Below are 25,463 nucleotides of genomic sequence, written 5' to 3'. Positions count from 1 at the left end.
GGGTGGGGGGGGGAAAGAAAGGTGGAAAACAATAAATACACAATTAAACTCCTCACTCTGTACATTCAACTTGCTTTTTGAAGGGGCAGAGAGAAGAGTGTGCACCAGAGTTGAAAACAGTAGTAAAAAGGTCTGCATTTGCTACCTGGATAGCTTCATCCAACAGAAATATGGCATCATTGATGAGCAGATTGAGAAATCGGAGGAAAAGAGGAGGGTTCATTGCCTCCAAGTTGTCAAACGCATAGTCAGCTAAAGTCTGTAAAGACAAACACAAACAGAAAAGAAAATTCAAAGTTGCATGTTTGAGAACAATTTAGGCCATTACATCACTAAGGCTGTTGAGAGAGGTGCGTATAAAAAAATGCTTATTGGTTTAACAGACATTAGATTGTAGATCGGAACTTCAGATGGAGATTATAGAGCATCTCCATTAATTCTAACTGTATGCATTTTATCAAGACAAGGGATATTTGTGCTGGAGAATGCAAACTTTTCATATCATGCACCATGTGGCTACGTCTAGCACTCCAAGGTTAGCAACAGTACAATTAGGAGCAGAGTAATGCTCATTCTTCTCTACCCAACATTATCCCTTCATCCCAAGATTGGAAAGGATCACCTACTGCATCAATGTGATGTTGTGTTATGCTGCTTCGGATAACACAGGCTGCTACTTGATGCAGTCTTAACTAAAGGATGCTCCAGATTCTGAAATGAGTTCAACGTGTTTATTGAACTATTAACACAGTTCTCAAATGAGTTCGACTCTCTGCTAATCTAACTGTAGTAACTCAGTCTAACTGTGCCAGCTTGCTCTAAGCCACGTGCTGGGGTGTGGTGCTGCTGATCAACCCTGTCTAACTCTCTAGATGTCTGTCTGTGGAAAGAGGCAGGGTGTGAGTGCCTCATCCCTTTTATAGGGTTTATGTCATGCCCCCTTGTGGTGATGCCACCTCTGAGCGTCCTGACTGCCCATTGGTTGTGTCCTATTCGGAGTGTTCATTGGTTGCATGTTTGCATATCATGACATGTGAGAGGTGCTATTTCTCACACTGGCCATAGTTTCGTCCCTGAGATACTAAACCAAAATTGTGGGGACAAACTTCAATCTGGTAAGGCTTTTTAGCCAGATGTTTTAGAACATAGAACATAGAACGATACAGCGCAGTACAGGCCCTTCGGCCCACGATGTTGCGCCGAAACAAAAGCCATCTAACCTACACTATGCCATTATCATCCATATGTTTATCCAATAAACTTTTAAATGCCCTCAATGTTGGCGAGTTCACTACTGTAGCAGGTAGGGCATTCCACGGCCTCACTACTCTTTGCGTAAAGAACCTACCTCTGACCTCTGTCCTATATCTATTACCCCTCAGTTTAAAGCTATGTCCCCTCGTGCCAGCCATTTCCATCCGCGGGAGAAGGCTCTCACTGTCCACCCTATCCAACCCCCTGATCATTTTGTATGCCTCTATTAAGTCTCCTCTTAACCTTCTTCTCTCCAACGAAAACAACCTCAAGTCCATCAGCCTTTCCTCATAAGATTTTCCCTCCATACCAGGCAACATCCTGGTAAATCTCCTCTGCACCCGCTCCAAAGCCTCCACGTCCTTCCTATAATGCGGTGACCAGCACTGTACGCAATACTCCAAATGCGGCCGTACCAGAGTTCTGTACAGCTGCAACATGACCTCCTGACTCCGGAACTCAATCCCTCTACCAATAAAGGCCAACACTCCATAGGCCTTCTTCACAACCTTATCAACCTGGGTGGCAACTTTCAGGGATCTATGTACATGGACACCTAGATCCCTCTGCTCATCCACACTTCCAAGAACTTTACCATTAGCCAAATATTCCGCATTCCTATTATTCCTTCCAAAGTGAATCACCTCACACTTCTCTACATTAAACTCCATTTGCCACCTCTCAGCCCAGCTCTGCAGCTTATCTATAACCCTCTGTAACCTGCTACATCCTTCCACACTATCGACAACACCACCGACTTTAGTATCGTCTACAAATTTACTCACCCACCCTTCTGCGCCTTCCTCTAGGTCATTGATAAAAATGACAAACAGCAACGGCCCCAGAACAGATCCTTGTGGTACTCCACTTGTAACTGAACTCCATTCTGAACATTTCCCATCAACCACCACCCTCTGTCTTCTTTCAGCTAGCCAATTTCTGATCCACATCTCTAAATCACCCTCAATCCCCAGCCTCCGTATTTTCTGTAATAGCCTACCGTGGGGAACCTTATCAAACGCTTTGCTGAAATCCATATACACCACATCAACTGCTCTACCCTCGTCTACCTGTTCAGTCACCTTCTCAAAGAACTCGATAAGGTTTGTGAGACATGACCTACCCTTCACAAAGCCATGCTGACTATCCCTGATCATATTATTCCTATCTAGATGATTATAAATCTTGTCTCTTATAATCCCCTCCAAGACTTTACCCACTACAGACGTGAGGCTCACCGGTCTATAGTTGCCGGGGTTGTCTCTGCTCCCCTTTATGAACAAAGGGACCACATTTGCTATCCTCCAGTCCTCTGGCACTATTCCTGTAGCCAATGATGACATAAAAATCAAAGCCAAAGGTCCAGCAATCTCTTTCCTGGCCTCCCAGAGAATCCTAGGATAAATCCTATCAGGTCCCGGGGACTTATCTATTTTCAGCCTGTCCAGAATTGCCAACACCTCTTCCCTACGTACCTCAATGCCATTTATTCTATTAGCCTGGGTCTCAGCATTCTCCTCCACAACATTATCTTTTTCCTGAGTGAATACTGACGAAAAATATTCATTTAGTATCTCGCCTATCTCTTCAGACTCCACACACAACTTCCCATCCCTGTCCTTGTCTGGTCCTACTCTTTCCCTAGTCATTCGCTTATTCCTGACATACCTATAGAAAGCTTTTGGGTTTTCCTTGATCCTACCTGCCAAATACTTCTCATGTCCCCTCCTTGCTCGTCTTAGCTCTCTCTTTAGATCCTTCCTCACTACCTTGTAACTATCCATCGCCCCAACTGAAACTTCACACCTCATCTTCACATAGGCCTCCTTCTTCCTCTTAACAAGAGATTCCACTTCTTTGGTAAACCACGGTTCCCTCGCTCGACGCCTTCCTCCCTGCCTGACTGGTACATACTTATCAAGAACACGCAGTAGCTGATCCTTGAACAAGCTCCACTTATCCAGTGTGCCCAACACTTGCAGCCTACTTCTCCACCTTATCCCCCCCAAGTCACGTCTAATGGCATCATAATTGCCCTTCCCCCAGCTATAACTCTTGCCCTGCGGTGTATACTTATCCCTATCCATCATTAACGTAAACGTCACCGAATTGTGGTCACTGTCCCCAAAGTGCTCTCCTACCTCCAAATCCAACACCTGGACTGGTTCATTACCCAAAACCAAATCCAACGTGGCCTCGCCTCTTGTTGGCCTGTCAACATATTGTGTCAGGAAACCCTCCTGCACACACTGTACAAAAAGCGACCCATCTAATGTACTCAAACTATATCTTTTCCAGTCAATATTTGGAAAGTTAAAGTCTCCCATAATAACTACCCTGCTACTTTCGCTCTTATCCAGGATCATCCTCGCCATCCTTTCCTCTACATCCCTAGAACTATTTGGAGGCCTATAGAAGACTCCCAACAGTGTGACCTCTCCCTTCATGTTTCTAACCTCAGCCCATACTACCTCGGAAGATGAGTCCCCATCTAGCATCCTCTCCGCCACCGTAATACTGCTCTTGACTAGCAGCGCCACACCTCCCCCTCTTTTGCCTCCTTCTCTGAGCTTACTAAAACACCTAAACCCCGGAACCTGCAACATCCATTCCTGTCCCTGCTCTATCCATGTCTCCGAAATGGCCACAACATCGAAGTCCCAGGTACCAACCCATGCTGCCAGTTCCCCTACCTTATTTCGTATACTCCTGGCATTGAAGTAGACACACTTCAAACCACCTACCTGAACACTGGCCCCCTCCTGCGACGTCAAATCTGTGCTCCTGACCTCTATACTCTCATTCTCCCTTACCCTAAAACTACAATCCAGGTTCCCATGCCCCTGCTGCATTAGTTTAAACCCCCCCAAAGAGCACTAACAAATCTCCCCCCCAGGATATTTGTGCCCCTCAGGTTCAGATGTAGACCATCCTTGTCTGTAGAGGTCCCACCTTCCCCAGAAAGAGCCCCAGTTATCCAGAAATCTGAATCCCTCCCGCCTGCACCATCCCTGTAGCCACGTGTTTAATTGCTCTCTCTCCCTATTCCTCATCTCACTATCACGTGGCACGGGCAACAACCCAGAGATAACAACTCTGTTTGTTCTAGTTCTGAGCTTCAATCCTAGCTCCCTGAAAGCCTGCCTGACATCCTTGTCCCCTTTCGTACCTATGTCGTTAGTGCCAATGTGGACCACGACTTGGGGCTGCTCCCCCTCCCCCTAAGGACCCGGAAAACACGATCCGAGACATCGCGGACCCTTGCACCTGGGAGGCAACATACCAAACGTGAGTCTCTCACGCTCCCACAAAATCTCCTATCTGTGCCCCTGACTATTGAGTCCCCAATTACTAATGCTCTGCTCCTCTCCCCCCTTCCCTTCTGAGCAACAGGGACAGACTCCGTGCCAGAGGCCCGTACCCCATGGCTTACCCCTGGTAAGTCTCCCCCCCCCCCCCACAAGTATCCAAAGCGGTATACTTGTCTCTCAGGGGAACGACCGCAGAGGATCCCTGCACTGACTGCTTTTTCCCAGTCCCTCTTACAGTTACCCATCTATCTCCAATCTTTGGTGTAACTAATTCCCTGAAGCTGCTATCTATGACCCCCCTCTGCCTCCCGAATGATCCGAAGTTCTTCCAACTCCAGCTCCAGTTCCCTAACTCGGTCTTGGAGGAGCTGGAGATGGCAGCACTGTAAGTTAACAGCTTACAACAGCCACAAACAGCTCGACAAGTGTTTTTTCCAGCAGTTGCTATTGTGATTTAAAAGTTGCCACACACACATTAATATGTAGCTATTGAAAAGCCAGCAACCAGAATAAATTCACGTGTGGTGAAACACAATCCCTTGCCACAACTGACCCGTGTAATTTCCTCACGCTCTTCATTACCTCCTTCGCCACTTTCATTTATTTTCTACCTGCTACAACTTGACTATGGATCTAACAAAATGTGAGCAAAGGGGGTTAGTTAACACTTATTGGATAAGCCAAATATGGTTTACTCAATCGCACTCATTACTTAGTGTTCTGGGTATAAAGTTTATAACTATACGTCACTTCAATATTGACAATAGAATAAAAACATTCTCAAAGTAGTTCCTAAAACTCAAGGTAACATATTTAAGATATTTTAAATGGGTTGAATTAAAAAAGCATGTTTACTACACAAGTTGGGTGGGGTAAGACAATATACTGAAACACATTAACTTAAAATAATACAAACCTTGATGCTTTGCCTGTAGTTATCAAATCCCCACATGTATTTTAGGATAGGATACATGGGCCGCCTGTAGTTAAACTTTTGCTCAAACTGATGTGGGTCACCTAGTAGCAGATGAAACAGCAACAGCGGTCATTTTCACATTTAAATCTACTTTATCAATGTTTAGGAGTTAGCCGACTCAAGTTGTTTAGGACATCAGGCAGATGGAAAAGGCAGATCTCTTGAACACAGACAAACCATCATCATTCAAGTATTCCATGTGGCATGGGTAAACCTGATGGTCACACTCATGCAAACTCACCAAAATATCATATTGGGATGAGATTCTGCACATCTTAATTTGCCTGCCAGAACAAAACGTCATCTCTCCCCTAGCCCAGAGAATCCGTTTAAAAAAAAAAAATTATTATTGTTTTTTTTCAAACAAGTTATTCCATTGTGATCCCTTCAGTTCTCCATGTGCCTTTCCCTAGCTTGCCTGCACGGTCACATCTTCTATTATCTTGGTGTAGTTCATATGGTACTCTGGATTTACCTTTACTGTACCAGTGTAGATTATAAAAATGATGTCCTCTTTCAGTCATTCTCTTTCAAGACTTGACTCAATACTTAGGTCAGTCTCGTGACTCAGTACTGAACTGTCTCTTGGTCGTGAAGGCTCTATGCCTCAGTGACTGGAATTGAACACAGTAATAACTGGTCCCAATAATATTTTTATTATAATCTCACTGGCAGGATATTTTCACCAGGTTTCCCTCGTGCTCCATTATCACTTATCAACTGACGCCAAATAAAAAGGCATTCACTCCCAGACCTAGCACAACACATTGAGATGCTTGAGCATAGCTGGAAGGCGGTGGCATAGTGGTATTGTCACTGGACTAGCAAACCAGAGACCCAGAGTAATGCACTGGGGTCCCAGGTTCAAATCCCACCACTGCAGATAAGTGAAACCAGATGGTGAAATTTGAATCAATAACAATCGGGAATTAAAAGTCTAATGATGACCATGAGTCGATGGTCGTGAAAACCCACCTGGTTCACTACTGTCCTTTCAAGGGCAATTAGGGATGAGCATTAAATACTGGCACAGCCAGCGACGCCCATGTCCCATGAAGGAATTTTTAAAAAATGGATACACTGGACTCATGCTCAACAATTTCCCAGTCACAAATTCAATATGTAGAGAAGCTTAGACATAATCCCACACCCATTTTCCTATGGCAGTGCCTCAAAGTGCTGCATTTTCATCATTTATAACAATTTTCAGAAGCATCCTGAAAGTTTTAACAAGTAGAACTGAGAGATTAGGTGTTTTCAGCCGGACAGATACATTCAAACATATTGGTTCAGAGTTTCTCATCATGATTAGTTAACGGAGTACCCCTGTTACGGTGTTTCCCTACGACTCTGTCCATATTCTTTTTTTTGTTGTTTCTTAAAATAAATTTAGAGTACTCAATTCTTTTTCTTTTCCAATTAAGGGGCAAATTACCATGGCCAATTCACTTACACTGAACAAAGAAAAGTACAGCACAGGAACAGGCCCTTCGGCCCTCCAAGCCTGCGCCGGACCATGCTGCCGTCTGAACTAAAATCTTCTACACTTCCAGGATCTGTACCCCTCTATTCCCATCCTATTCACGAATTTGTCAAGATGCCCCTTAAACGTCACTATCATCCCTGCTTCCACCACCTCCTCCGGCAGCGAGTTCCAGGCACCCACTACCCTCTGTGTAAAAAAACTTGCTTCGTACATCTCCTCTAAGCCTTGCCCCTCGCACCTTAAACCTATGCCCCCTAGTAATTGACCCCTCTACCCTGGGAAAAAGCCTCTGACTATCCACTCTATGCCCCTCATACTTTTGTTGACCTCTTATCAGTTCGCCCCTCAACCTCCTTCGTTCCAGTGAGAACAAACCAAGTTTATTCATCCTCTCCTCATAGCTAATGCCCTCCATACCAGGCAACATTCTGGTAAATCTCTTCTGCACCCTCTCTAAAGCCTCCACATCCTTCTGGTAGTGTGGCGACCAGAATTGAACACTATACTCCAAGTGTGGCCTAACTAAGGTTCTATTCAGCTGCAACATGACTTGCCAATTTTTATACTCAATGCCCCGGCCAATGAAGGCAAGCATGCCGTATGCCTTCTTGACTACCTTCTCCTTCTGTGTTGCCCCTTTCAGTGACCTGTGGACCTGTACTCCTAGATCTCTTTGACTGTCAATACTCGAGGGTTCTACCGTTCACTGCATATTCCCTACCTGTATTAGACCTTCCAAAATGCATTACCTCACATTTGTCCGGATCAAACTCCATCTGCTATCTCTCCGCCCAAGTCTCCAAACGATCTAAATCCTGCTGTATCCTCTGACAGTCCTCATTGTTATCCGCAATTCCACCAACCTTTGTGTCGTCCGCAAACTTACTAATCAGACCAGTTACATTTTCTTCCAAATCATTTATATATACTACGAACAGCAAAGGTCCCAGCACTGATCCCTGCGGACCACTAGTCACAGCCCTCCAATCAGAAAAGCACCCTTCCATTGCTACTCTCTGCCTTCTATGACCTAGCCAGTTCTGTATCCATCTTGCCAGCTCACCTCTGATCCCGTGTGATCCATGCACATCTTTGGGTTGTGGGGGTGAGACCCACGCAGACACTGGGAGAATGTACAAACTCCACACAGACAGTGACCCGGGGCCAGGATCGCACCAGGGTCCTCGGAGCCGCAAGGTAGCAGTGCTAACCACTGTGTCACGGTGGCACAGTGGTTAGCACTTCTGCCTCACAGCTCCAGGGACCCGGGCTCAATACCGTCTCGGGTAACTGTGGAGTCTGCACTTTCTCCCCGTGTCTGCATGGGTTTCCTCGGGGTGCTGTGCTGCCCCAACTCTTTTCTACATTTGTTCAGTATCTTTACTCGGTCTTTCCTTTGTTCTTCTGCTTTTGATAGGTTTGCATCTTTGGGTTTAGAACTCCCTCTAATATCATCAAACAGTGCCTAGTTTTCACTCTCTTCTTCAAAATAAAAGACAACGTGTTTTCCTTTGTCAGGTTTCATCTACGGATCCACCAGTAACTTCAAAGAGTATTTTCAAACTCTCAATGTTTCATTATTTTCACAACTACTCCAGTTCAATAACAGCCCAACTCACAGCAAAAAACAACACCATGAATGCTGGAGCCAGCAACTAAATAAAACAGCAACACAATCCGAATATCAGGATGGGAATAACAAGAACGGAAATAGGCCAAAGAAAATAAACACCTTCACCGGTGCAGGCTGCCAAAGTGAAATTCAACTCCAAGATCAGTAGCTAGTTTTATACTTTAGGGGTCCCTCAGACTTCAGTCAAAAGAAAACAAGTTCGATCCTGATTAATGTAATTTATTTTGCAGGGATGTGGGAAGTTAACAAGACTAACAGTGAATTTGAGGTGAAAATAAATTTTTTTAAAAAGTAAAGTGACAAGGTTAAGAGTCCAGACAAATTGAGGTGTGAATGATATCAGAAACATTATTTACCAAAAATCAGTGGGGGCTATACAAATAGCAAAATCAGTGGTTAGCACTGCTGCTTCACAGTGCCAGAGACCCGGGTTTCATTCCGACATCAGGTGACTGTCTAAATGGAGTTTCCACGTTCTCCCCGTGCCTGCGTGGGTTTCCTCCGGGTGCTCCTGTTTCCTCCCACAGTCCAAAGATGTGCAGATTGGGTGGATTGGCTGTGCTAAATTGCCCCTAGGCAGGGTTACAGGGATAGTGTGGCAGATTGGGCCCAGATAAGGTGCTCTTTCAGAGGTTCAGTGACTCGATGGGCCGAATGCCTTTCTTCTGCATTGTTGGGATTCTATGACTCTATGAAAAGGCAAGGAATTTGAGAGAGGTAGACAGCAGATCCACAGAGGGGAATATCAAAGAGACTGAACAGTATAATTGCTAGCACCGTCATTGGGGAAGGAGGCTAGTTCTCCATTCAATAGCCAGTTCCAGCTGACCCAAGCCTCGGAGGCCTCTTTCAGCTAACATTTAGAAGCCACAAAAGATTGCAGATATTCTCCTCTAGCAGACGCAGTTTCATGCCTCTGCTGAACCAGGAAGAGATGTAGCATTGTGCAGTAACTATTAACTGGATTTGAATTATAGAGTTACTAAAAATTGGATGTTGCTTGGGGAAAAGGGAGTTCAGCGAACATGGGTATATTTTGGGAACGAGAGGTAACTTCTGATAGCAGTGTGTTTAGTTACAAATATATTTAAGTGTCATAGTGTATGTTATTCTTTTGTGGTGTATTATAAATTTAGAGCAGCCAATTCATTTTTCCAATTAAGGGACAATTTAGCCTGGCCATTTCACCTACCCTGCACATCTTTGGGTTGTGGGGGTGGAACCCACGCAAACACGGGGAGAATGTGCGAACTCGACACGGACAGTGACCCAGAGTCGGGATCGAACCTGTGACCTCGGGGTGCTAACCACTGCACCACCATGCTGCCCCCCCCCCTTTCTTTACATGAATAAATATTCTTTATTAATTGTTTACACAACAGGCCTGGTTCCTCACTGGATTGTACATTGTTGCTCATATTATTCCAAACAAATATACACCATTAACAATCAGTGTTTCAACTTATCCTTTGGGGTTTTGAGGCACTCTCGCGGGTAACATCTGTTCTTAACATATCCCAATACCAATCCTCTATATATTTGTCAATGTTGCACATTGGTCACACATTTGCGCTACCTTAGCTCACCTATCTGAAACTGGTTCTGATTCCAGGGTTTGGCACAGTTATCCTTCCAGGCACCCATTCCAAGTATTGCTCCCACTATTGCGACATCAGCTCTAAATTTGGGACTGGGTCTCTTTATCTTACCACCAACTGTGTACAATCCGAAGTAACAATGTACTCTTTCTGTAACATTTATTTACCTTCGCCCATTAGGGCGAAGTTTTATCTAACCCGGAGAGACAGGGACTTCAGAGAAAAGAGTGATTTGTGGGGTTCAGTTTTGCCAAAATTAGATGGTTTTTAGTTTCATCATTTGACAAAGCAGCAAAAGAATTGCGCAGCCTTTCAAAGAAGAAAAAAAACCTTCAATAGGAACTCTTGTTCCCCTCATTCTGAACATTATTCAATAGTTGGCCCTAAAATTACTTATTCAGCTACAGGAAACAGTAAAAAAACCACAGGTGATTTGATAGAACCAAAAATAAAAATCTCCCAAGTTAAAGAAGGAAATGATAGCCAAGAAAATCATTTTTAAACCCAAAACATTCAAGATTTTGAAAGAGGCTGCTGCAGTAAGATTTTGTTTGCTGCTTTAAAACAATTCATTCATGGGATGTGGATATCGGTGGCTGGGCCAGCATTTATTGCCCATCCCTAATTGCCCTGGAGGTGGGTGGTGCTGAGCTGCTTTCTTGAACTGCTGCTGTTCATGTGGAGTAGGTGCAGCCATAGTGCTGATAGGGAGGGAGTTCTAGGATTTTGACCTAGCGACAGTGAAGGAATGCTGATATATTTCCAAGTCAGGATGGTGAGTGACCTGGAGAGGAACTTTCAGGTTGTGGCATTCCCATGTATCTGTTCCATGTTTGGAAGGTGCTGTCTAAGGAGCCTTGGTGAGTTCTTGCAGTGTATCTTGTAGATGGCACACCCTCTGCTACTGTGTGTTGTTGGTGGAAGGAGTGAATGTTTGTGGATGGGGTGCTAATCAAGTGGGCTGCTTTGTCCTGGATGGTGTTGAGCTTCTTGAGTGTTGTTGGAACTGCACTCATCCAGGCAAGTGGAGAGTATTCCATCACACTCCTGACTTGTCTTGTAGATGATGGACAGAGAAGTCAGGTGGTGAGTTACTCGCTGCAGGATTCCTAGCCTCCTGACCTGCTCTTGTAGCCACCATACTCATATGTCTAGTCCGGTTAAGTTTGTGGTCAATGTAGTCCGAGGGTGTTGACAGTGTGGGCTTCCGATGGTAATGCCATTGACTGTCAAGGGGCGATGGTTACTTAATGCAACAGTAACACAAAACTGTTTTTAAACACAAAACTGTTGTTAAAAAGTTTATTTCAAAAGCAAATCTTTTTTGCCACCCAACCCAGCCTTCTTCTCAAAGGCACCAATTCTTGCTCGGGTACAGTATCACAGGTTCCCGTGTAACCTAGCCAGAGTGCATTCTTGGAATGAAAATTATGCTATGAAAATGTTGCCTGCTTCACAATAAAGTTCAATGGTGTTCTCATCCAAGATCTATGCAGGATACAGCAATTCTGTCTGGTTTTATCCTCCCAATTCAGAAGTTGCTGAGCTAAATCTAATCCCCTTGCTGCTTTCTCAGCTGAGAACAATTCTCTCAGCACAGAGCAGGATTTGAACCTGGGATTCTGTTGTTTACAAGGCTCAGTTTCAAAGAGGAGCCATGGCAATGCAGAAGCATTAACTTTAGCACAGTAGCAGATACTGTCTCGGAGTAATCTGCACTCACAGAGCATCAACATAACCCCCATCTTGCTGCAGTAAAAATATGAAAGTGCAAGTATGAGCTATGTGGAGCACAGCTGGCTTGGTAACATCAGCTTTGTAACAGAATCAGCTATGTTCTTTAATACCTTCAGTATTTCCTATCAATACTAGATTTAGACTTGACAAGATGAGACGGTTTAGAAGTTGAGCCAAGTTGCTGTTATTTTTCTTCTTTGGTCAGATGGAGGAGGGGGAGTTTAGTGATTTGCGGGAGGAAGAAAAATATTGACGTTGATGAAGAATTAAAGCAAATCTAAAAGTATTATATTTGACAATCTATAGAACTCAAGCTTACTCTGCAAATCACTTACTCATGGCCTATAGCCTAGCCCATTCTGCCATCTACATTCTGAACACTTCAGCACCACGCCCCTGGTAGAATGCACATCTTTCATTTGGTTTTGTTAGTTCTTGTCCAATGCGCTGCTTCTCCTGGCTTGCTGTTCTCTGTTTGTATGCAGCGGTGACAATGCATAGACAATGCAGCAAAATCAAATTTCATTCTCTCTGGGAAATAAATGCAATTGGTGGGAGTATAACCGTGTCATAGCAGCTTTGCTGGAAAGTAGAGGTGTAACATTACAAATGCCATTTTATAAAAACGAAAGGATTTGATTTATATTTTACACCTTTCACAATGTCAGGATGTCCCAAAATTGCTTTACAGCCAATGAATAACTTCAGAAGTATAGTCACTGTTGTAATTGTGACATTCACGTGAGACTGCTGCTACCTTCTAAACATACCTGTGAATTCAATGTCCACAAACACTTTGATAAGTGCTTCAGCGAGATAGTGTGCATGCTGGTATGAGCTAAAGACTCGCTGCCGATGGAACATACTACTCATCATTGGGTTCTGCACTTGCTCCATGTGAGGCATCACAGCCTCAAGGACTTCAGCCAGCTTTGCTCGCAAGTGAGGGTTCTTCATCCTGAGAGGTAAGAAAAGGGGAGGGAAGAAAAGGGCTTTCTGGTCAGTCAACAAACATCTTTCAGCATAATCCAGGTATCAAGACTCAGATTGCGGAGACACGCAAAACTAAACAAGACCTCACAAAATGATCAATCAGCCTTGTCACTGGGCTTGTTTGATGTAGCGCAATCAATTGATTACGGAAAAATATTTTACTTCAGCACACGTGCTTTTTGTGTAATATGTGGAATTCTTCACTTCAAGCTGTAACCTTCCAAAGGCCTGTAAGACCTGTGTTTTCTACCTTTCTTCAACTTCCCTCCAGTACTAATACTTCAAAAGTCCCACCTTATACTTTACTGAAAGCCTAGTGACAATACTGGCCAACATAACGGATAAAAGGATCATTGTGGAACTCTCCAACCTTTACTGCATAGAACGTTCTGATTTTGGTGCGCTGTTTTTTGCTCCCATGTTTTCTGGCAACATGGGCCTACACAGAGCATTAATTCCCATTCTTTTCACTTAAAGCAGTCGATATCAGTTGATATTATTCATAGGGGGGTAATTATTTACACCAATATCCATCAGTTAGCTTCTTGAATGCAATGGGCCATCTCCCAATTGTTTCAAAGTGATGTTTATGTAACCTGGAAGATAGTGTGTGCATAGTGTCACGTGCAGGTCCCTTTAAGAAATGGGTGTTTATCAAATAGCTGCAGTGATGTCATTGTGTGGGTGGTACTGGAATGTGATTCTATCTTTTACTTTTGTTTTGAGCTGGAAGCTGCTTTGTGTCTTGGTTTCGTTTTCAGTTGGGGAGCTGTTTTCAAGCAAGGTGTATTTTGATTTCTCTCTCTGCCTACTAAAGAATGTCTCCAGATCATTTGATGATTTCAAAGTAATGCCTGTTAGGAATGCAAACCTACTGTCTTTGTTAAAAAGGGTTTTGGACATATGGATGTTGTTAGGAAAGTTATTAAGGGTTACCTATAGAGTATTGTATCTGTGGGGATTATCAGTGTTGGTAGTTGATAAGATGTTTACTGTGTGTTTATAAAATGTTATCTGGATTCATAGAATAAACATTGTTTTTGTTTAAACATACTTAGATCTCTGTTGCATCACACCTGTAAAGTGGGCCCTTGTGCTCCCCATAACCAAAATCTATTAAAAGTTGTGGGTCAGGTGATCCCCATCATATACTTTGGTGCTCTCTAAACCCTGGCCCATAATAATAGGTTTCCAATTGGGAGGCCTGATCTATAATGCCAGTGGTCTCTGGCACATCAAAACTGATCCCAACAGATCACCTGCAATAATGTAAATCTATCTCGTGGTTGAGGAGGGAGTAGGTTGGTAATTGTCTGTGAAAACCACATACACCATACCAGAATAAATTATAATTTCAGAAACATATGTACAGGAATGTCTTCTGATTGTGGCTTATGCAGAGCCAAGAGGACTGGATAAGAGAGGGGAACATCTGCTAATAGGCTAATCATCGCAGAAGAGACTGTATAAATGCAAAATATTCCCCTTCAAAAGAAACCCCCCAGTTATGAGAAGTAAATAAAGGTTAGATGTCCCATGATGGTTAACATAAAATGCAAAAGCTTATGTGAATTTGTAGAATTTCGAGAAGAAATGTAAATGGTCACTTCAAATCAATGTGAGTTCACAATTCTCAATTTCAGAGCATAGCTTCCGCCTTCTCGCTCTCTAACAGCCTTTACAAGATGTGTCTCAGAAATTTGGGGAAGGTGGTGCACTCACTGGCAGTGACAGGGCATGGCAGTACGTGGGTTGCTGGTGACTTAATGAGAGTCTATGTTACTGGAATCTGGAATGTAGCAGAACAGTGGCCGTCTTGCTGCTGATCTTGAAGTGAGCTTAAAACTACGGCTCCCTCAATGGAAGGGGTCAGGTCCTGAACTTAATTCACTCTGCATGCTGAAACTTAGTTCATAGAAACACAGAGTATTACAACACAAAAGGAAACTATTCGGCACACTGTGCCAATGCCAGTTCTTTGGTACAGCTGTAGAATTAGTCCCAATCATCTGTCCTTCCCTATAACCCTGCAGCTTTTACAAAAACATTATCAACACAGCTGACACACGACTGCACCAATTGTATTCCTTAACTGATACTCAAGGAGGTGCAAATCAGCAATATAGTTCCGTTTCAATTTTCCAAAATAAATTTAGCGTACCCAATTACTATTTTTTCTAATTAAGGGGCAATTTTAGCATGGCCAATCCACCTAGCCTGCACATTTGGGTTGTGGGAGTGACACTCACACAAACATGGGGAGAATGTGAAAACTCCACATGGACAGTGACCCGGGGCCGGGATCGAACCCGGGTCCTCAGCGCTGTGGGGTCAACTGTACCACCATGCCGCTTCAAAAGGTTTTCATTTAATTCTTATATCTGGATCAGGAAAACGTGTTAGTTTAGGAGAAACAGAATCTAGATTGAGAACTGACCTTAGGGTGCAAAGTGACCATCTAAAACACAGTAGCTGCCAATAAGCCGATGGGAAATTATTTTAATAATTAACATTGCTCAGAAGAACAGACAAGACACCAGACTTTCACCCCAAAACTGGGTGGAAGGTCAATGGAATTGTTACGAGTGTAAGATGGCAGGTTTAACACCTGAACACAAAGAATAGAACAACTAGCTTTATCATGGGTAGTCTGTAGAGAGAGGAGAGAGAGAGTGGTTCCCATTTCAAAAGATTGACTTTGTGGAAATTTAAAGACCGGAAGTCAATTCAATTATGCTCAGGAGGATTGAGTGAAGGGATTTTTAAAAGGACTCTGGAAATCTTGAGCTGGTGTAACAGAGAGAAGAAAGAAAACCTTTGGAAATGCAAGGACTTTAAAAGCAAGAGTTTTTGTGGGGCGGCACAGTAGCATAGTGGTTAACTCTGTTGTTTCACAACTCCAGGGTCAGAGGCTTGATTCCTGGCTTGGGTCACTGTCTGTGCGGAGTCTGCATGTTTTCCCCGTGTCTGCGTGGGTTTCCTCCGGGTGCTCCGGTTTCCTCCCACAGTCCAAAGATGTGCAGGTTAGATGGATTGGCCATGCTAAATTGCCCTTCGTGTCCAAAAAGGTTGCGTGGGTTGCTGAGTTGTGGGGAAGGGGATGAGGTGTGGGCTTCAGTGGGGTGCTCTTTACAGGGGCCAAATCGGGACCGATGGGTCGGGTGGCCTCCTTCTGCACTGTGAATTCTATGATAAGATTTCATTTCTGCTGAAAGTGTGACGTAATGCATAACATTGAGTGGGGTTATCCTGTTAAAAGAAATAAGGGTTATCTTTGCTGTAGTTTAGTATATTAATTGCCTACTAAGTAATGTTTGGTCAATGCTGATATTATAGTCAAAAGAGTTTTACAGCACAGCAGGAGGACTTTCAGCCCATCGTGTCTGTGGCGGCCATCAAACACCTAACTATTATAATCCCATTTTGGTCCATCTAATTCTAATCCTAAGCATTTGGTCCATAGCCTTGTTTTAGTTTTGATGTGGAGATGCCAGCGTTGGACTGGGGTGAGCACAGTACGAAGTCTTACAACACCAGGTTAAAGTCCAACAGGTTTGTTTCGATGTCACTAGCTTTCGGAGTGCTGCTCCTTCCTCAGGTGAATGAAGAGGTATGTTCCAGAAACATATATATAGACAAATTCAAAGATGCCAAACAATGCTAGGAATGCGACCATTAGCAGGTGATTAAATCTTTACAGATCCAGAGAATGGGTAACCCCAGGTTAAAGAGGTGTGAATTGTATCAAGTCAGGACAGTTGGTAGGATTTCGCAGGCCAGGTGGTGGGGGATGAATGTAATGCGACATGAATCCCAGGTCCCGGTTGAGGCCGCACTCATGTGTGCGGAACTTGGCTATATGTTTCAGCTCGGCGATTCTGCGTTGTCGCGCGTCCTGAAGGCCGCCTTGGAGAACGCTTACCCGGAGATCAGAGGCTGAATGCCCTTGACTGCTGAAGTGTTCCCCGACTGGAAGGGAACATTCCTGCCTGGTGATTGTTGCGCGATGTCCGTTCATTCGTTGTCGCAGCGTCTGCATGGTCTCGCCAATGTACCACGCTTCGGGACATCCTTTCCTGCAGCGTATGAGGTAGACAACGTTGGCCGAGTCGCACGAGCATGTACCGTGTACCTGGTGGGTGGTGTTCTCACGTGTAATAGTGGTATCCATGTCGATGATCTGGCACGTTTTGCAGAGATTGCCATGGCAGGGTTGTGTGGTGTCGTGGTCACTGTTCTGAAGACTGGGTAGTTTGCTGCAAACAATGGTTCGTTTGAGGTTGCGCGGTTGTTTGAAGGCAAGTAGTGGGGGTGTGTTCATCGTCATCAATGACATGTTGAAGGCTGTGAAGAAGATGACGTAGTTTCTCCGCTCCGGGGAAGTACTGGACGACGAAGGGTATTCTGTCGGTTGTGTCCCATGTTTGTCTTCTGAGGAGGTCGGTGCGGTTTTTCGCTGTGGCGCGTTGGAACTGTCGCTCGATGAGTCGAGTGCCATATCCCGTTCGTACGAGGGCATCTTTCAACGTCTGTAGATGTCTGTTACGCTCCTCCTCGTCTGAGCAGATCCTGTGTATACGGAGCGCTTGTCCATAGGGGATGGCTTCTTTAATGTGTTTAGGGTGGAAGCTGGAGAAGTGGAGCATCATGAGGTTATCCGTGGGTTTGCGGTAAAGCGAAGTGCTGAGGTGACCGTCCTTGATGGAGACGAGTGTGTCCAAGCATGCAACTGATTTTGGAGAGTAGTCCATGGTGAGTCTGATGGTTGGATGGAACTTATTAATGTCATCGTGTAGTCGTTTCAGTGATTCTTCGCCGTGGGTCCAAAGGAAAAAAATGTCATTGATGTATCTGGTGTATAACGTCGGTTGAAGGTCCTGTGCGGTGAGTAGGTCCTGTTCAAACTTGTGCATGAAGATGTTGGCGTATTGGGGTGCGAATTTGGTCCCCATGGCTGTTCCGTGCGTCTGGATGAAGAACTTGTTGTCGAAGGTGAAGACGTTGTGATCCAGAATGAAGCGGATGAGTTGCAGAATTGCGTCTGGAGATTGGCAGTTGTCGGTGTTGAGTACTGAGGCTGTTGCAGCAATGCCGTCGTCATGAGGGATGCTGGTGTAGAGTGCCGAGGCGTCCATTGTGACGAGGAATGTTCCTGGTTCAACTGGTCCATGGGTGCTGAGTTTCTGTAGGAAGTCCGTCGTGTCGCGACAGAAGCTGGGTGTACCTTGTACGATGGGTTTCAAGATGCCCTCGATGTAGCCAGAGAGGTTCTCACACAGGGTCCCATTGCCTGAAACGATAGGGCGGCCTGGTGTGTTGGCCTTATGTAGCTTTTGCATTTTATGTTAACCATCATGGGACATCTAACCTTTATTTACTTCTCATAACTGGGGGTTTTCTTTTGAAGGGGAATATTTTGCATTTATACAGTCTCTTCTGCGATGATTAGCCTATTAGCAGATGTTCCCCTCTCTTATCCAGTCCTCTTGGCTCTGCATAAGCCACAATCAGAAGACATTTCTGTACATATGTTTCTGAAATTATAATTTATTCTGGTATGGTGTATGTGGTTTTCACAGGCAATTAGCAACCTACTCCCTCCTCAACCACAAGATAGATTTACATTATTGCAGGTGATCTGTTGGGATCAGTTTTGATGTGCCAGAGGAAGGAGCAGCGCTCCGAAAGCTAGTGACATCGAAACAAACCTGTTGGACTTTAACCTGGTGTTGTAAGACTTCGTATTGTTTTAGTTTGCCACAGTAAAAATCTTAAAAAACGTGAAATCTTGTGGCGACCTCCTTTGAGTTGGTCGCTGGGAAATCAAATCTCTTTTTTTTTTAAATTTAGAATACCCAATTAATTTTTTCCAATTAAAGGGCAATTTAGCGTGGCCAATCCACCTAACCTGCACATCTTTGGGTTGTGGGGGCGAAACCCACGCAAACACGGGGAGAATGTGCAAACTCCACACGGACAGTGACCCAGAGCCGGGATCGAACCTGGGACCTCGGCGCCGTGAGGCAGCAGGGCTAACTCACTGCGCCACCTTGCTGCCCTTCGAATCTCTTTTTAAAAGTTATTGGGCTCTACGAAGGTCGTAACACATTAAACTTTGCTCTGTCTGTTAAGGTCTAACAGTATTAGATAAAATAAATTTGGGCAGCCTCAATCCAAGTCTGATTGGTTAAAGTGATCCTACTTTAGAGCTAAATAGAAAACTCATCCAGTTAGAGGACGAGTGGCGCATAAAATGCAATAATGTTTAAGTGACGTAATGGGGGATTGTCTTCTGAGGATGATGGGAAAATATATTTTTGAGGCAGGGTGGAAGCAACATGAGTCAGCATCTATCTGTGCTCTAACTTCTCTGATACTGCTCGTCGCTGACAGCACCAGCACCAACAACTTGACTCTGATCAATACAACGGCCAATGTAAAAACTGCAGCAACGTCGAACGCCTGCACATGGTGCTGGGGTGGTACGAGGCCCGCCAGTAAATTCTGAAAAGAGTTGCTAGCTGTTACCTCTCTACGTTACCCATGAACACTGTGACAAAGTGTAGAGGTTGCTCGAGGGAATCGCCTGCAGTTTCCAGAACATCATCTGCAAATCTCCGTAGGAAGATGAAAAAATCCCCAAGATTGTCAGCAAAGAACTCTGTGACAAGGAAATAAAATAAGTCAATTAATCAAAAGGAATCAGTGCACAGTACTAGCATGAAAGTAGATTACAATCTCTCTCACTAAATTAGGTTGAGCTGAAGACACTTCAGCCCATTAGACTTCACCCTTTGAGTATGCCATCCCTCTCTGCATGCCATTAGTACTTTTAATGCCCATCTCTTTGAATGGATATGGATCTCAGTGGAACATTTCATCCAAAGGATAAGACAGCCTTGTCCATTTACAGTGTACAAAATAAACTGTTCACCAAAGAACATCATTGTGAGGGACAATACAACTTAACGTGAAATGAAACACAGTAAACACCCACCCTTGCTGAGGCACACTGTTTAGTGAACCTATGAACATTTAAAAGCAAGCATTCACCAGCTCAGAGTCTACAGGCCCACGACCACTCAGGATGGCACACTCCAATGCCAAAGTGCCTGGGGAGTGGAGGCAGTTGTTAACAATGAGCCAGCACCTCAAGGCAACATGACCACAAATTTAGAAGAAAGGAGCAAGTATTCTGACATGGATGACAAGACTGCTAAGATTTGTTGGAAGATGAACATAGGGCACTAACTCTTCCTCATAGCAGCAAGACGCTGGGGCAGTATCAGATGGTTCAAAGATGATCGGCAGCCACTTCTAATGCCAGATAATTCCACTTACAATTTAAAAAAAAAAGGAAACCAGCATTTGTTTCTAAACAAAACAATTTTAGTTGACTTCCCATGGCAGTACTCGCAAGTAGTTTGGGAAATGGAATTGGAAGCAGTGGAGAGAAAAGCATGCGATGGAGAGTCAAAGATTTTAGATAAATAAAGGGCAAAAAGGACAAAAGCAGACAAAAGCAAAAGTGGCAAATGAAAAAAATGCACTTGTATGTTAACATGAACATTTTAATAGTCCAAGGTGTCACATCGTTAATAATGTGAGAAAAACAAAGGTAGTTTAAAGTGATTTATATTTGTATTGGTAAACATTACAATGGTAATACAGTTTTAAATGGCTTTAATGTTTTGTGCCTGGAAGGGTAAAACCCATAGTTAGATTCATGCTGGACAAAGGTGTTTGTATGTACCGAGGTTGGTTTCAATTACAACGATGATTCTATTGTGCTTAGAGAGGGCTATGACGTGAAGAGCAAATAAATCATTCACCTGAGGAAGGAGCAGTGCTCCGAAAGCTAGTGTTTGAAACAAACCTGTTGGATTTTAACCTGGTGTTGTAAGACTTCTTACTGTGCTCACCCCAGTCCAACGCCGGCATCTCCATATCATAGCAAATAAATCAGCAACTGGGGCTTTGGACAGTAGAGAAGCTTTTTAAGTTTTAGTTGAACTAATTTGATTGCCGTTGGAAATAGGTAGTGCGAGAGAAGGCAGATCTCACAACTCTGCTAGAAGCAGTTGGTTTTGAAAGGTTAAAGAGGGAACATTTCTCTCAGCCTTGCTAGAAGATGTATCTATTGGGGAGAATAGGATCAAAGGCTATGGGGAGAAAGCAGGATTAGGCTATTGAGTTGGACTTCAGGAAGCAAAGTACTGTACACGCCCCTGTCAGCATCAACGGGGCCGTGGTGGAGATGGTTAGCAGTTTCAAATTCCTAGGGGTGCACATCTCCAAATATCTGTCCTGGTCCACCCACGTCGACCCTACCACCAAGAAACAACACCTATACTTTCTCAGAAAACTAAGGAAATTTGGCATGTCCACATTAACTCTTACCAGTTTTTACAGATGCACCATAGAAAGCATCCTATCTGGCTGCATCACAGCCTGGTATGGCAACTGCTCGGCCCAGGACCGTAAGAAACTTCAGAGAGTCGTGAACACAGCCCAGTCCATCACACGAACCTGCCTCCCATCCATTGAATCCATCTACACCTCCCGCTGCCTGGAGAAAGCGGGCAGCATAATCAAAGACCACTCTCACCTGGCTTACTCACTCTTCCAACTTCTTCCATCGGGCAGGAGATACAGAAGTCTGAAAACACGCACAAACTGACTCAAGAACAGCTTCTTCTCCGCTGTTACCAGACTCCGAAATGACCCTCTTATGGACTGACCTCATTAACACTACACCCCTGTATGCTTCATCCAATGCCGGTGCTTATGTAGTTACATTGTATACCTTGTGTTGCCCTATTATGTATTTTCTTTTATTCCCTTTTCTTTCCATGTACTTAATGATCTGTTGAGCTGCTCGCAGAAAAATACTTTTCACTGTACCTCGGTACACGTGACAATAAACAAATCCAATCCAATGATCGGCCATGATCGTGATAAATGGCGGAGCAGGCTCGAAGGGCCAAAAGGCCTCCTCCTGCTCCTATCTTCTTTGTACCTATGTAAGGCCACAGTAAGGGGTAATGGTTAAGAAAACAGATGCCAGAAATATAAAGTCCAGCTAGTTAAGGAAACTAGAGAAATTAAGGTTCCAGGAAGTCTGGAGTTAACAGAACAGAGGAAACTGGGAGCCAGAACAGATTACTTGAAAGGGCATTGGATCGTGAGAGGCCAGAAAGATATCTGCAGTAGTGTTAAGGTTTGTGAGACGTTAGTACAGTTTGGAGACATTATTTGAAATGATTGTGGAAATTGGTGGCTGGACCTCAAAGTTAGTGAAAAAGCCTTTAAGACAATGGAAACGTGAAGGGAGAGGTATAAAACCTGAAAGCGAAACCTTGATGGGTGCAGCAGAGGGAAAGCATAATTTAAAAGAAGATTTGAAAGTGTAACTTTTGAAAACGGAATTTGAAATCCCTCGCATGGAAACCATAGTCCAGTGAGACAAGGTGGCTCACGGTATAAGAATAATCTGGGGGTCAGCCTGATACAATTTAAGGTAGTTCACCGGGCACACATGACGGTGGCCCGGACGAGCAAGTTTTTTGGGGTAGAGGACAGGTGTGCGAGGTGTGCGGGGAGGCCAGCAAATCATGTCCATATGTTTTGGGCATGCCTGAAGCTTAGGGGATTCTATCCACGGTACTAAAAACACAGGTGGTGCCGGGTCCAGAGGTGGCGCCGAGTCCAGAGGTGGCGATTTTTGGAGTGTCGGAAGATCCGGGAGTACAGGGGGCAAGAGAGGCTGACGTTTTGGCCTTTGCCTTCCTGGTAGCCCGGAGACGGATATTGCTAGTGTGAACGGACTCAAAAGTCCCCGAAATTAGAGACCTGGGTTAGCGACATGGCTGGGTTTCTCAGTCTTGAGAAAATCAAGTTCGCCCGAAGAGGGCCAATGCTAGGGTTCGTCCAGAGGTGAAGAAGTTTGTCGACTTCTTCGGGGAAAATTAACTATCAGCAGAGGCAAAAAATTTAAGGGGGGGGGGGTTAGGCTATTTTCTGTTTCGGGTAGGAGGAACGTGTTAGGGATGGAGATGATTTAAGCAATATGTTTATATTTGGATTTGCATTGTTTACTGTTGTTGTTAATGTTATTATTATAAAATTATAAATACCTTAATAAAATGTTTTTTTTTAAAAAATAATCTGGGGGGATTTTGTGGATAAATCCACAGACACTTGGGATCAGAGAGGAGTGTGTCTTACCACAACTTGTGTGCTTAAAAGGGATTTGTATGTTCATGAGACTAATGTAGTTTCAGATGCACTTTGTATCTCATGTTAATCCTAAAACCGGTGTGTAATTGTTAAACTAAAGTGGTAGTAAAGAAGTATTGCATTATAATCCTATTTTTTAATGTTTAATACATTCCTTTTTCTTGTTGTTAAAACTAATAAGTTGTCCTGTGACTCGGCATAAAAGCAAATTACTGCGGATGCTGGAATCTGACAAATTTGCTTTGGCAAAGAGTCATTGGACTCGAAATATTAGCTCTTTCCTCTCCCTACAGGTGCTGCCAGACCTGCTGAGATTTTCCAGCATTTTCTCTTTCGGTCCTGTGACTCTGTTCCTCAGCGTTTCATAAAAAAAGTAAAAGTTACGGTCTTATGAGCCAGGGTTTCATTCTGGGATCTTCCCGTCCAGTTATAACATCAACTGGGATCACAAAACAGACATGAAGAGCAAGAGATTCCCTTTACTAAGACACTCACTGACAAAAGACTATTTAACAATATAAACAGATGGTTAACAAAACCACAAATAGTTTCACTGTAATGCACTGTCCAAAGGTGAACCCACGCTCTAGAACAGAGGATAAGGATGAGGACACTTGGCCCTTCAAGCCTGATCCATTATTCAACTAGGTCATAAAGTCTTGCATTTCTACAGCGACTTTCATGACCTCAAGTTGACCAAAGCACTTTTCAAGCAATGTGGTACTTTTGAAGTGTAGTCACTTATAGGGAACAGTAACAATTCACACCTCTTTAACCTGGGGTTACTCCTATCTCTGGATCTGTAAACACTTAATTAACTGCAAATGCTCGCATTCTAAGCAGTCTTGCATCTTTGAATTTGACTATATATATGTTTCTGGGACATACCTCTTCATTCACCTGAGGAAGGAGCTGTGCTCCGAAAGCTAGTGTTTGAAACAAACCTGTTGGACTTTAACCTGATGTTGTAAGACTTCTTACTGTGCTCACCCCAGTCCAACGCCGGCATCTCCACATCATCACTTATAGGGAACACATCAGTCAACCTGCACACAGCAAGATTCCACAAACAGAAACATGATGACCAGATAATCTGTTTTAGTAATGTTGGTTGAAGGATAAATGTATGTTGTCCAGCACTCTACTTGAACTCCACATATTCCACATCCCTGAATACCCTTGCCCACAAATGTAATAGGTCTCAGTCTTGAAAATTTTAATTGACCCAGCATCCACCGCTATCGTCACCAAGATGACCAAATCTCTGTTAATGGCATGCTATATACCTGGTACATGAGAAAGCATGCAGTACTCCAAGTCCAGAAGAGGGAAGGTCACCTCCATGTAGTCTGTTCCTCGATTCCCTAGAGAAAATTGCACCAATATCGTTGTGGTGGAAATCTGCAAGTTCATACAGTTCTGGAGCATCTGAGGCTCTGTGGCAGCTGCTTTCGTCGATAAATACACAGTCATCAACCGTTCAAATTGTTCGCGGAGATTTTCTGCGGCTGGGCTGGCGGACTGCTGTGCCTCCCTCCAGGCAACCTGCAGCCGGTGCAGGCTCTGATTCATCTTCACCATTTGATCGTGTAACCTGCGAAAGGAAAGAACACAGCTTTAGCATCAAAAGGCTAACCCCGCAGAGGCAGGGTGCTTACAGAGGGACTCCATAGAAGCAGGATGTCAAGGATGATTGTGTTGTTGGCTGGACGGTTTCCGAAGGCAACACTATTTTTCCAATGCTTGAAATTAAACATTTGCCTTCCTCCAGACACTTATTTAAGAAAAATATTTTTCACTGAATCTCCTTCTCCCCCAAGATGGTTCCCATCTTCCGATAGGAGTTAACTGATGGGAAAGCCTTGTCCCATGTCTCCTGGAGAGGGAGGGGGAAAGAATTGAAATTGAAATTTCTTTAAAAGCGCAGGGAATAAAAACAAGGTTTTACACAATGCCCCACAATGCACTTCTACTTGCTGCGCAAGCTGGCGACTCAAGCTTCATGGATATAAATGAATGTTCATTAAAACATCAATGTCCATTTTAAAAGATGTGTTAAAAAAAGATTTTCCGCTATTTTAAACATTGGGAATGGAAGAGAATTAAAGGAGTCAGGGGGATGGCTGAAGAAACTTTCTTCACTTTCCACCTTGACTATCAGCCACTGTGCCCTCCACCCTCCCCACGCTCGATTAAATAACACTTTCCCTTATCACTTTGTCCCCAAGAGGCCTTT

At 44.0% G+C, this 25,463-nt stretch overlaps 1 protein-coding gene across 2 annotated transcripts in view; it reads right to left on the bottom strand.

The window, feature by feature from the left end:
* ube4a (ubiquitination factor E4A (UFD2 homolog, yeast)) overlaps positions 1–25,463 on the bottom strand; it is a 64,877-nt gene that overhangs the window by 8,692 nt on the left and 30,722 nt on the right. For both annotated transcript variants that reach the window (XM_072486446.1, XM_072486447.1), the window contains 5 exons: positions 24,514–24,821; positions 19,517–19,649; positions 12,766–12,953; positions 5,482–5,582; positions 146–259 (listed from right to left, as the gene is read on the bottom strand). In XM_072486446.1, coding sequence (XP_072342547.1) covers positions 146–259; positions 5,482–5,582; positions 12,766–12,953; positions 19,517–19,649; positions 24,514–24,821 — 844 coding nt within the window. The remainder of the gene's footprint in view (positions 1–145; positions 260–5,481; positions 5,583–12,765; positions 12,954–19,516; positions 19,650–24,513; positions 24,822–25,463) is intronic.

This window comes from Scyliorhinus torazame, chromosome 21 (genome assembly GCF_047496885.1).
Source record: "Scyliorhinus torazame isolate Kashiwa2021f chromosome 21, sScyTor2.1, whole genome shotgun sequence".
NCBI classification, from domain to species: domain Eukaryota; kingdom Metazoa; phylum Chordata; class Chondrichthyes; order Carcharhiniformes; family Scyliorhinidae; genus Scyliorhinus; species Scyliorhinus torazame.
The sequence above is the reverse complement of the archived record's forward strand: the minus strand, read 5'-3'. Positions and strand labels throughout refer to the sequence as shown.